Source organism: Phocoena sinus, chromosome 2 (genome assembly GCF_008692025.1).
Source record: "Phocoena sinus isolate mPhoSin1 chromosome 2, mPhoSin1.pri, whole genome shotgun sequence".
Taxonomy (NCBI): domain Eukaryota; kingdom Metazoa; phylum Chordata; class Mammalia; order Artiodactyla; family Phocoenidae; genus Phocoena; species Phocoena sinus.
The window spans coordinates 75646403-75659365 of NC_045764.1; the positions used below are offsets into that span (position 1 = coordinate 75646403).

Below are 12963 nucleotides of genomic sequence, written 5' to 3' on the forward strand. Positions count from 1 at the left end.
AGAAAAGCATAGGAGTATTATTATTGGAACATTATATACAAAATTAGTTAAACAGGATGTAAGACTTACAGCTTCAGGCATCTTCCTCCTTCCACATATGTCACAAAATTCTAAGGACTAAAAAAAAACACTACTCGGTAAAAAAAAATAAATAGGACAACGAGAACTTTTCTCTGCAAATCACTTAAGCTGTGGCTATGAGTGGAACATGAAAAATGAATCTTTTATTACTTCATTTATTAATGTGACCCTGATCTCTATTCAGACCCAGCTCCATAGCCATTTCAGTTGTGTGATCAAAATAGAATCCATAATCCTAATTAATATATTTCATCCCGTGGCTCATCAGTTCCCCAGGCCTCCCCATCTCTGCATCTTTTTCCTTCCCTCTTTCCTTTCCAGCAGAAGCACAAGAGCGTTCATTAATCCTGACCCCTGGAAAACAAACAAAAGGGAGCCCACACAAATTCATCAGTTGAAGTGGAAGGCAATTTACCCAGAGCAAGAGCCCACCCCGTTGTTGCCAGATGAATGGTGCTGGTAGCTGGAGCCGAAGGAGGCTGCCACGCGAAAGACCTTTGATAATGCTGCCTTTATGGAAGCCCAGCACAAGGGAAACACTGTCAGTAGAGGCTGGGCCCTGCCCTGGCGCCCTGATCAGCAGGGCCTTGGGGCAGCAGGCACGGAGCCGGCTTGGCATCCTCAATGACAGCCAAAGCGGGGTGGGTGGAAGTGCTGTGTATTCGTGTTGTTTCTTCCCATTTCTCTGAGAAGCATTGCTACGTGAGTCCCTTTCAGACCATTCATCTTTTTGAAGAGTTCTCTTTAAAGAAATGCCCTAAAATTTTAAAAAATGTATTTATTTTTAACTGCTAGTGGTAACAGAATGTTGTAAAATTGGTATTTACTTAGTGCCAGGTACTGTGTTACACTTGCAACCATAATAAATCAGCCCTGTATGCTGGCTATGGATTACTCTTCATCCCCATTTCACAGATGAGGAAACTGGAGCTCAGAGAGGTAAAGTACTTGAATATATTGAGTGTTGAAGCTGGGAGTTGAAGTCAGGTCTCTGACTTTCTTTCAAGGGTAAGGGAAGATCAGGTAGAGGACATGCTTACCCTATAATTCTCATCGGTAGCTGAGACGTACCATGAATCCATAGATGGGAAACCAATTTGAAAACTAAAAAGTGACGTGCAGAGGTCAAGTGTAACTAGCTAAGTGACTTTGAAGCCTTATTGGGCAATGACTCGCCCACTCCTTTCCCTCCACTGCTCACAGCTTTCTCTCTGCTCCATTTCCTTCTATTTTCCATCCTTTTTTTTTTTTTTTTCCTGGCCATGCAGCACAGTATGAAGGATCTTAGTTCCCCAACCAAGGATTGAACCCGTGCCCACTGCAGTGGAAGCTGGGAGTCTTAACCACTGGACCACCAGAGAAGTGCCTCATCCTCTTTTCTTTTCCTGTTTCCCTGTTTTCAAAGAGGTATTAAAGATAATAATTGGAGCAGTCTGGGCTGGAAGAAGACAATTTAAGACTCTTATCCTGCAGTGCCATCTACGCATCCCTTCTCACTATGAGGTGAAGGCAGGAATGACATTATTTTTGTCCCTGTATAGAGTTATTCAGTCCATCAGTCCCAGGAATAAGCTAGACCCTCATGAGCAGTTTCCTTTCTGAGCCCCCCGCTCACATGTGGGGAGGCGTGGGCACTGGAAACACCAGTGCTTACCATTTGTGCAGGTGTCGAGCAGTCTCTCACCCCTTGTCACTCCACTCTGATCCGCCAGAGCTTGCAGTGAGTGGCAGTTTCTGGGCCAGGACCCTTACACTGTAGTAACTTGTTGTGTAACAAGGCTCAAAGCTGGATCAAGTAAATTCTGCTTCACCGCTGCGTTTTACTTACCTTTTCTAATTACTTTCCCATCCTTCATCTCGGTTACCTTGTGAGATGTGTACCATGGACATTATTATCCCCACTCTAGAGATGCGAACCAGAGAAGGGCAAGACAGCGTCTGAATGTCTTCTCCCTCTGGATTTGGCTTTCTTTTCACTCTTTTATGGTAGATAGTCTTAAATTTAAGGCGTGTTCTTCCTCCAGCTTTCCACCATATGAAGTATTATTCTTTTTAGTGATTTTTGAGGAAGTGGTGGAAGTGGTGCCAAGAAACGGAAGAAAGCAGGGCTGTAGTCGTCCTGACGCGGTGAATTTATTGGTGGATTTATATTTATGCATAGCTAAGATATCCCATGAGACTGAAGCACAAACCCGCTATCTTGGCGTGGTAGGATTTTTTGTTTTTCCATATTGAGATGGGACAAACGGGTCAAATCTGTTCATCTCTTTAAAGAACCACACCTCCTGCCTTCTTCTAATGGAAAGTTTTTAAGGTTTTTCCTTATTTTCATATAGTCTCACTTAATTTCCTGTGGGGTCCCAGGATCTTCAACTTACCTCTTAGAAAAAAAAAAAAACTGTAGAGACTCTGAATTAGTACCAGTCAGATCCAGGTTTTTCGTAAGGCCCTCTTAAGACCTGTTGCCCAAATGTCTTCAGAAACACTTAGAAATGGGATGTGGTCTACAGAGGTGTGCTGGGTGGAAGGGTGTGGTATCGGAGTATCTGAAGACAATGGTTATGTCTGAAGGTTGAATCACACATAGGCCTACAGAAGAGTCCTTCCAAATTCCATCTTCATTGTTTTAGGTGTACCTCCTCATGACCTTAGCAAGTTTTTGATTCTTGTATTATGCAACCTTTAAGACTGGAACTATACAGTGGTGTATTCGTTTCCAAGGCCAAGAAAAGAAATGTAATGTGTTACTCTAACTGACCATGGTTTTTTTGGTTTTTTTTTTTCTTTTCTAGGCACAGTATGAAAACCCACCACATATCTATGCTCTTGCAGATAATATGTACAGAAACATGATAATTGACAGAGAGAACCAGTGTGTCATCATCAGGTATGGAAAAGAGCCTTCTTAGGTCCAGGGAACATGAGACCATGCTGTACTTAGGATTCTGTCACGGAGCAATGCTTTTGCAGTAGTTGCTCATTCCGGAGGCTGGTTAATGTATCCGAGTAGCAAGCAGCCTGTTAGCTTTGCCTTGGTTTGTTTTATAACTCCAATTCATAAAAGGTTTGAGCTTCTGTGAGGTTGCTTTTTATACCCCTGTCACTTAAGGCATTAAGGCCTTAGGGCACATGGTTCTAGCTGGATCTTTCTCTGATTGTCATCAGGCCTTGAAATAAAATCATAAGACACCTCCTCTCCCATTTGATTGTATTGTGGCTTTACTCTGAATTGGAGAAACTTTATGTTGCAAGTATAGTAAGCATGTGTCACTGTTTTGTCAGCTGGAGTATTTTTCTCTAGGTCCTTCTTTTTCCTTAATAATTTAATATTGGGTTGGCCAGAAAGTTCGTTTGGGTTTTTCCATAACACAGAAAATCCTGAACGAACTTTTTGGCCAGTCCAATAGTTCAAGTTTGAACACTTTTGGTTTTTTATCGTTTGCTTTTAATTTTCTGAGGGCATTACTGGTCAATGCCAGCATTAGGTGTCTGTCACTACGTTTCACAGTCCTTGTAACCTGACCTAGCTCTGAGTCTTTGCTGGATTGAAGTGCTTTTACAATTTTGTTTACCATTACGAACATTTTCAAACATACAGAAAATGTAAGCGTCTGTATTTCCATCACTTAGAACTTGACAGTTTTTAACATTTTGTCATATTTGCGTTCATCTTATTTAGTTACTTAATTTCTTAGTCCTTCATTTTTCAAAAGTGAAAATTAAAGAAAAAGGTTTTATGGATATTTACAAACACGAAATTAGAAAGAGAATTATAATAAACACCTGTGTATCTATCATCCAGCTTGTACAACTATTAATAGTGTACAATATAATAATATAGTGGCCAATCCTGTTTCACCTAGTCCTCCCACCCTGCCCCACTTGATTATTTAAAGCAAATCCTAGGGAGAAAATCATTTCATTTGTCAATAATTTAGCGTGTAACTCAAAAATATCATTCTTATCACACCTGAGAAAAACAAGAATAATTCTTTCAGTGTTGTCTAATATTATCAGTGTTCCAGTTCCATGACTGTCTTATAAATTCTTTTCTACAATTGATTCATTTTTATTTAGGTTCCAAATGCTCACACTTTGTCCTGGTTGTGTGTCTCTCAAGTCTGTCGTTAACACTTCTCTCTTGTTCTTTTTGTTTTCTTAGTATTTATTTGTTAAAGAAAATGGTTTGTCCTGCAGAATTTTCTGTAGCCTGGTGTTAGCTAATTGTATACCGTGACTTTGCCCTGTCCTCTCTATTCCTGTAAACTGACAGATCTAACAGCTTGATCAGGTTCAGGTTCAATTATTTGGCAAAAAAATGCTCCATTATTGATACTGTGCACTTAATGCCTGTTGGTTTGTCTTTGTGTGATGTTCGGATTTCCAGTGGGTCAATCCATTATAAATTCTCATTTCACAATCATCATTTACTTGATGGTTGAAAAAGAATCATTTTCTGATTCTATGATCCCTTCTACATTAATTTATTAGTTAGAATTTTTATTTGTTTACCATAAAATACAATCTATATGGGAAAATTAGATTAAATAGCTTGATTTGTTGTCTTTATTTACTAATTTTTCAAGCAATGAGTTGATACCCTAGCAGCAAAGTAAAATGCTTTTGTTTTCAGTATCATTCTACACTGGCAGATTTTGAATACCTTACCTGTTGAACAGCACTGCAGTTTTCGTTTAGGCTCAAATAGTCCTACCTTTGGCCAGTGAAGGCCCTTTGTATTGGCTTCTTTGACCCTTTCACATGACTCCAGTAGTCTTTGATAGTTTCCTTATTTAAGATGTTCCAGGCTCCAGCCGAGGAGTGGGGCAGGGCAGCCAGGAGGGAGTAAGAGAGCCTGAATGGAGGCCAGGTCAAAGGTCAGGGCCTTTTCCTGGCTGCCGTGGCAAGGATCCCTACCTGAACACTGCAAGTGACTTTTACCCTGGGTTTCAGAAACGTCTACAGGACTGAGACTGGACCTGCTAAAGCTGTCTCAGGGTATTGATGAAGTGTGTTGTTCCTAGGACGTTTGCCATTGGGAAATGTGCCCAAAGAAAAGTAAATAAATGAAGCTTTAGATAAGAAATTGATGAAATAAATCTACAAAGAAGCCTTATTAAACCCTTTCATATCTTATATATGGAATATACAAGATTTATAAAGAAATATGTTCCTATAAGGCAGGGATAAGGAAATCGGGCTAAAAAACACATAACTCCATTTTATAGGTACAGATGGTACCTGTATGTGATTGTGATAGGAATGGGCAATGCAGATATGTTAATGACTTTTAAATTATCTAAAAATATCAAGTTCAAAATTTGTTCAAAAAACAAAACTAAATAAAAGGTGAATAATACAGTATAAAAAGTAGAGCAACAGGAGGACCTTCAAGATGGCAGAGGAGTAAGATGTGGAGATCACCTTCCTCCCCACAAATACATCAAAAATACGTCTACGTGTGGAACAACTCCTATAGAATACCTACTGAACGCTGGCAGAAGACCTCAGACTTCCCAAAAGCCCTGTGGCTAACAGGGTCTTGGTGCTCCAGCCGGGTGTCAGGCCTGAGCCTCTGAGGTGGGAGAGCCGAGTTCAGGACATCAGTCCTCCAGAGACCTCCTGGCCCCTTGTAATATCAGTCGGTGAGAGCTCTCCCACAGATCTCCTTCTCAATGCTAAGATTCAGCTCCACTCAACAACCAGCAAGCTCCAGTGCTGGACACCCTATGCCAAACAACTAGCAAGACAGGAACACAACCCCACCCATTAGCAGAGAGGCTGCCTAAAATCATAATAACTTCACAAACACCCCAAAATACACCACCGGATGTGGTCCTGCCCACGAGAAAGACAAGATCCAGCCTCATCCACCAGAACACAGGCACCAGTCCCCTCCACCAGGAAGCCTACACAACCCACTAAACCAACCTTAGCCACTGGGAGAAGACACCAAAAACAAAGGGAACTACAAACCTGCAGCCTGTGAAAAGGAGACCCCAAACACAGTAAGTTAAGCAAAATGAGAAGACACAGAAATACACAGCAGATGAAGGAGCAAGGAAAAAACCCACCAGACCAAAGAAATGAAGAGGAAATAGGCAGTCTACCTGAAAAAGACTTCAGAGTAATGATAGTAACAATGATCCAAAATCTCGGAAATAGAATGGAGAAAACACAAGAAACATTTAACAAGGACCTTGAAGAACTAAAGAGCAAACAAACAATGATGAACAACACAATAAATGAAATTAAAAATTCTCTAGAAGGAATCAATAGCAGAATAACTGAGGCAGAAGAACGGATAAGTGACCTGGACAATAAAATAGTGGAAATAACTACCACAGAGCAGAATAAAGAAAAAAGGATGAAAAGAATTGAGGACAGTCTCAGAGACTTCTGGGACAACATTAAACGCACCAACATTCTAATTATAGGGGTCCCAGAAGAAGATGAGAAAAAGAAAGGGTCTGAGAAAATATTTGAAGAGATTATAATTGAAAACCTCCCTAATATGGGAAAGGAAATAATCAAGTCCAGGAAGTGCAGAGAGTCCCATACAGGATAAATCCAAGGAGAAACAAGCCAAGACACATAATAATCAAACTATTAAAAATTAAATACAAAGAAAAATATTAAAAGTAGCAAGGGAGAAGCAACAAATAACATACAAGGGAATCCCCATATGGTTAACAGCTGATTTCTCAGCAGAAACTCTGCAAGCCAGAAGGGAGTGGCAGGACATATTTAAAGTTATGAAAGGGAAAAACCTACAACCAAGATTACCCAGCAAGGATCTCATTCAGATTCGACGGAGAAATTAAACCCTTTACAGACAAACAAAAGCTAAGAGAATTTGGCACCACCAAACCAGCTTTACAACAAATGCTAAAGGAACTTCTCTAGGCAGGAAACACAAGAGAAGGAAAAGACCTACAATAACAAACCCAAAACAATTAAGAAAATGGTAATAGGAACATACATATCGATAACTACCTTAAATGTAAATGGATTAAATGCTCCAACCAAAAGACATAGACTGGCTGAATGGATACAAAAACAAGTCCCATATATATGCTGTCTACAAGAGACCCACTTCAGACCTAGGGACACATACAGACTGAAAGTGAGGGGATGGAAAAAGATATTCCATGCAAATGGAAATCAAAGGAAAGCTGGACTAGCAATTCTCATATCAGTTAAAATAGACTTTAAAATAAAGACTATTACAAGAGACAAGGAAGGACACTACATAATTATCAAGGGATCAATCCAAGAAGAAGATATAACAATTGTAAATATTTATGCACCCAACATAGGAGCACCTCAGTACATAAGGCAAATGCTAACAACCATAAAAGGGGAAATTAACAGTAACACAATCATAGTAGGGGACTTGAACACCCCACTTTCACCAATGGACAGACCATCCAAAATGAAAATAAATAAGGAAACACAAGCTTTAAATGACATTAAATAAGAGGGACTTCCTTGATATTTGTAGGTCATTCCATCCAAAAACAACAGAATACACTTTCATGTCAAGTGCTCATGGAACATTCTCCAGGATAGATCATACCTTGGGTCACAAATCAAGCCTTGGTAAATTTAAGAAAATTGAAATTGTGTCAAGTATCTTTTCCTACTACAACGCTATGAGACTAAATATCAATTACTAGAAAAACACTGTAAAAAATACAAACACATGGAAGCTAAACAGTACGCTACTAAATAACCAAGAGATCACTGAGGAAATCAAAAAATACCTAGAAACAAATGAGAATGAAAACACGACAACCCAAAACCTTTGGGATGCAGCAAAAGCAGTTCAAGAGGGAAGTTTATAGCAATACAGTCCTACCTCAAGAAACAAGAAACATCTTAAATAAACAACCTGACTTTACACCTAAAGCAATTAGAGAAATAAGAACAAAAAAAACCCCAAAGTTAGCAGAAGGAAAGAAATCATAAAGATCAGATCAGAAATAAATGAAAAAGAAATGAAGGAAACAATAGCAAGGATCGATAAAACTAAAAGCTGGTTCTTTGAGAAGATAAACAAAATTGATAAACCATTAGCCAGACTCATCAAGAAGAAAAGGGAGAAGACTCAATAGAATTAGAAATGAAAAAGGAAAGTTAACAACTGACACTGCAGAAATACAAAGGATCATGAGTGATTACTTACAAGCAACTATATGCCAATAAAATGGACAACCTGGAAGATATGGATAAGTTCTTAGAAAAGCACAACCTTCTGAGACTGAACCAGGAAGAAATAGAAGCTATAAACAGACCAATCACCAGTAATGAAATTGAAATTGTGATTAAAAATCTTCCAACAAACAAAAGCCCAGGACCAGATGGTTTCACAGGCAAATTCTAACATTTAGAGAGGAGCTAACACCTACCCTTCTCAAACTCTTCCAAAATATAGCAGAGGGAAGAACACTCCCAAACTCATTCTACGAGGCCACCATCACCCTCATACCAAAACCAGACAAAGATGTCCCCCCAAAAGAAAACTACAGGCCAATGTCACTGATAAACATAGATGCAAAAATCTTCAACAAAATACTGACAAACAGAATCCAACAGCACATTAAAAGGATCACACACCATGATCAAGTGGGGTTTATCCCAGGAATGCAAGAATTCAATATATGCAAATCAATCAATGTGATACACCATATTAAGAAATTGAAGGATAAAAACCATATGATCATCTCAATAGATGCAGAAGAAGCTTTCAACAAAATTCCACACCCATTTATGATAACCCTCCAGAAAGCAGGCATAGAGGGGACTTAGCTCAACATAGTAAAGGCCATATATGACAAACCCACAGCCAACATCATCCTCAATGGTGAAAAACGGAAAACATTTCCACAAAGATCAGGAGCAAGACAAGGTTGCCCACTCTCACCACTGTTATTCAACATAGTTTTGGAAGTTTTAGGTACAGCAATCAGAGAAGAAAAAGAAATAAAAAGAATCCATATCGGAAAAGAAGAAGTAAAGCTGTCACTGTTTGCAGATGACATGATACTATACATAGAGAATCCTAAAGATGCTACCAGAAAACTACTAGAACTAATTAGTGAATTTGGTAAAGTAGCAGGATACAAAATTAATGCACAGAAATCTCTGGCATTCCTGTACACTAATGATGAAAAATCTGAAAGAGAAATTAAGGAAACACTCCCATTAACCATTGCAACAAAAAGAATAAAATACCTAGGAATAAACCTACCTAAGGAGACAAAAGACCTGTATGCAGAAAATTATAAGACACTGATAAAAGAAATTAAAGACGATACAGACAGATAGAGAGATATACCATGTTCTTGGATTGGCAGAATCAACATTGTAAAAATGACTATACTACCCAATGCAGTCTACAGATTCAGTACAATCCCTATCAAACCACCAATGGTATTTTTCACAGAACTAGAACAAAAAATTTCACAGTCTGTATGGAAACACAAAAGACCCCAAATAGTCAAAGCAATGTTGAGAAAAAAAAACAGTTGGAGGAATCAGGCTCCCTGAGTTCGGACTATACTACAAAGCTACAGTAATCAAGACAGTATGGGGCTTCTCTGGTGGCGCAGTGGTTGAGAGTCCGCCTGCTGATGCAGGGGACATGGGTTTGTGCCCTGGTCCGGGAGGATCCCACGTGCCACGGAGCGACTGGGCCCATGAGCCATGGCCATTGGGCCTGTGCGTCCAGGACCTGTGCTCTGCGGCTGGAGAGGCCACAACAGTGAGAGACCCACATACCGCAAAAAAAAGAAAAAAAGGACAGTATGGTACTGGCACAAAAACAGAAATATAGATCAATAGAACAGGATAGAAAGCCCAAAGATAAATCTACGCACATATGGTCACCTTATCTTTAATAAAGTAGGCAAGAATATACAGTGGAGGAAAGACAGCCTCTTCAATTAAGTGGTGTTAGGAAAACTGGGCAGCTACATGTAAAATAATGAAATTAGAACACTCCCTAACACCATACACAAAAATAAACTCAAAATGGATTAGAGACCTAAATGTAAGGCCAGACACTATAAATCTCTTAGAGGAAAACATAGGAAGAACACTCTGACATAAATCAAAGCAAGATCTTTTTTGAACCAACACCTAGAGAAATGGAAGTAAAAACAAAAATAAACAAATGGGACTTAGTGAAACTTAAAAGCTTTACACAGCAAAAGAAACCATAAGCAAGACGAAAAGACAACTCTCAGAATTGGGGAAAATATTTGCAAACAAAGCAACTGACAAAGGATGAATCTCCAAAATATGCAAGCAGCTCGTGCAGCTCAGTATGAATCAAACAGCCCAATCCAAAAATGGGCAGAAGACCTAAACAGACATTTCTCCAAAGAAGATATACAGATTGCCAACAAACACATGAAAGGATGCTCAACATCACTAACCATTAGAGAAATGCAAATCAAAACTACAATGAAGTATCACCTCACAGCAGTCATCAAAAAATCTACAAACAATAAATGCTGGAGAGGGTGTGGAGAAAAGGGAACCCTCTTGCACCGTTGGGGGGGAATGTAATTTATACAGCCACTATGGGGAACGTTATGGAGGTTCCTTAAAAAACTAAAAGTAAAACTACCACATGACCCAGCAATCCCACTCCTGGTCATATATACCCTGAGAAAACCATAATTCAAGAAGAATCATGTACCACAATGTTCGCAGCTCTGTTTACAATAGCCAGGACATGGAAGCAACTTAAGTGTCCATCGACAGATGAATGGATAAAGAAGACGTGGCACATGTATATAATGGAATATTACTCAGCCATAAAAAAACGAAATTGAGTTATTTGTAGTGAGGTGGATGGACCTAGAGACTGTCATACAGAGTGAAGTAAGTCAGAAAGGGAAAAACAAGTACTGTATGTTAACACATATATATGGAATGTAAAAAAAAAATAAAATGATTCTGAAGATCCTAGGGACAGGACAGGAATAAAGGCACACGTAGAGAATGGACTTGAGGACACGGGGTGGGGAAGGGTAAGCTGGGACGAAGTGAGAGAGTGGCTGGGACGAAGTGAGAGATTGGCATGGACACATATACACTACGAAATGTAAAATAGATAGCTAGAGGGAAGCAGCCACATAGCACAGCACGATCAGATCGGTGCTTTGTGGCCGCCTATAGCGGTGGGAGGGAGACACAAGAGTCGAGGGCGTATGGGGATATATGTATACATATAGCTGACTCACTCTACATATACATATATATGTATAGCTCACTCAGTTTGTTATATAGCAGAAACTAACACACCACTGTAAAGCAATCATACTGCAATAAAGATGATAAAAAAAAAAAAAAAAGATGTTCCAGGCTCATCTTGTACCTTTTCTGCCAAGCCTTGGAACCAGCCATTTCATCAAAAAGCCCTGGTTCATTTTAATGGGAAATAGTATTTAGAGACCATCAGTCTAGTCACTAAGAGTGCTCACTGCTGTCTGTTAACAGTGCTTCTTATTCTTTTCGGAGGACAAAGGCAAGGAATATGAACTTTTTAAGAAAAAAATGAAACATGAGTTCATACTGATCATGTCCAGTTCCTTTTTTTTTTTGTAATTTGTTCGCCCCGCATCATGTGGTATCTTGGTTCCCAGACCAGGGATCGAACCTGTGCCCCCTGCAGTGGAATTGCAGAGTGTTAACCACTGGACTGCCAGGGGAATACCCCAGTTCATTTTTAAGATTATAGGGTTTTTACTTCTTTGGTTTTTATATTTGTATCCCCATTTTTCTTACGTTGAAAACCTCGATTTCTGATGACATTATTACAGTTACTTGCTCTATAATGTGTAGGTGCATAAAACTATAAATAAATAAGTATATATATGTATACTTATACATAAATTATATATATTACATAGTAAATAATGGGATAAAGCAAAAAAAGTAATTCTGTTAATGCTTGAAGATGACGATACCAACATTATTCGTAGCAATACTGAATTCACTTAAAATTTTTTTGTTCTTTCTGGTCCTTAGGATGTACAGTCAAAATATTGGGTTTTTAAAGTCCCTTAAAATAATTCTTTTCTGTGTCATTAACATGCCAACTTGAACTACGGTTAGATTCATTTATTTCATTTTGGGTTTTAGGAGTTTAAATTTTTTTAATTTTAATTTTGTTATATAATTGTATAAATCATTACAGGGCTCCAAAGTCAAAACTATAAAACAAAAACATTGAAGCGTTTCAGGATACAGACTTCATGACATCTTACCTCTAAATGTTTCTCTGTGCATGTCTAGAAAATAACGTTCTCTAACTTAGCCCCAATACCATTATCACAACTAAATAATTAATACTAACTTAATATCATCTAAAGATAAGCAGTCTCTATGTAAATTTCTGTGATTGTGGCAGACATGTCCTTTCTTGCCAGTTTATGTAAATCAAGGAACACTGGCTGCATTTGGTTATGAGTCATTTTCTTAATCCTACCACAGTTCCCCTGTCCCATTATTTTTTTTTTCTGTTGACTTAATTCAAGAGACCAACCTGCTCTTCCTATAGACACCTTTTAGATTGGTTCATTTGCTTCCTCATGGTCTCATTACTCTAATTCCTTCAATTTCCTGTAAATTGGAAGTTAGAGCTAAGTATTTAATTAGCTGCAGGTGAAGCCCTCTGGAAGGAACATTAGGTATTGATGAGTTTGGTTGCTGAATTGGAAATGCTTCTGTTTGACCCCAAGTGGAGGTCACTGGCCAATAGAGAGGTGGGAGGTGTTTTCTTGACTTGAATTAAATGAGAGAGGATAGGATGAGTTTTCTAACATACTCCCTTGCCCTTTTTCCTTCCTCCTGGGCCCCTAGTGAGAT

At 38.9% G+C, this 12963-nt stretch overlaps 1 protein-coding gene across 3 annotated transcripts in view; it reads left to right on the top strand.

Moving 5' to 3' along the window:
- Nucleotides 1-12963, top strand: part of MYO1E (myosin IE) — a 204334-nt gene that overhangs the window by 96442 nt on the left and 94929 nt on the right. For all 3 annotated transcript variants that reach the window (XR_004348446.1, XM_032622613.1, XM_032622614.1), the window contains one exon: nt 2874-2968. Coding sequence is in view for 2 of the 3 variants with exons in the window: in XM_032622613.1 (XP_032478504.1) it covers nt 2874-2968 (95 nt within the window). In the remaining variant the exon portion in view is untranslated. The remainder of the gene's footprint in view (nt 1-2873; nt 2969-12963) is intronic.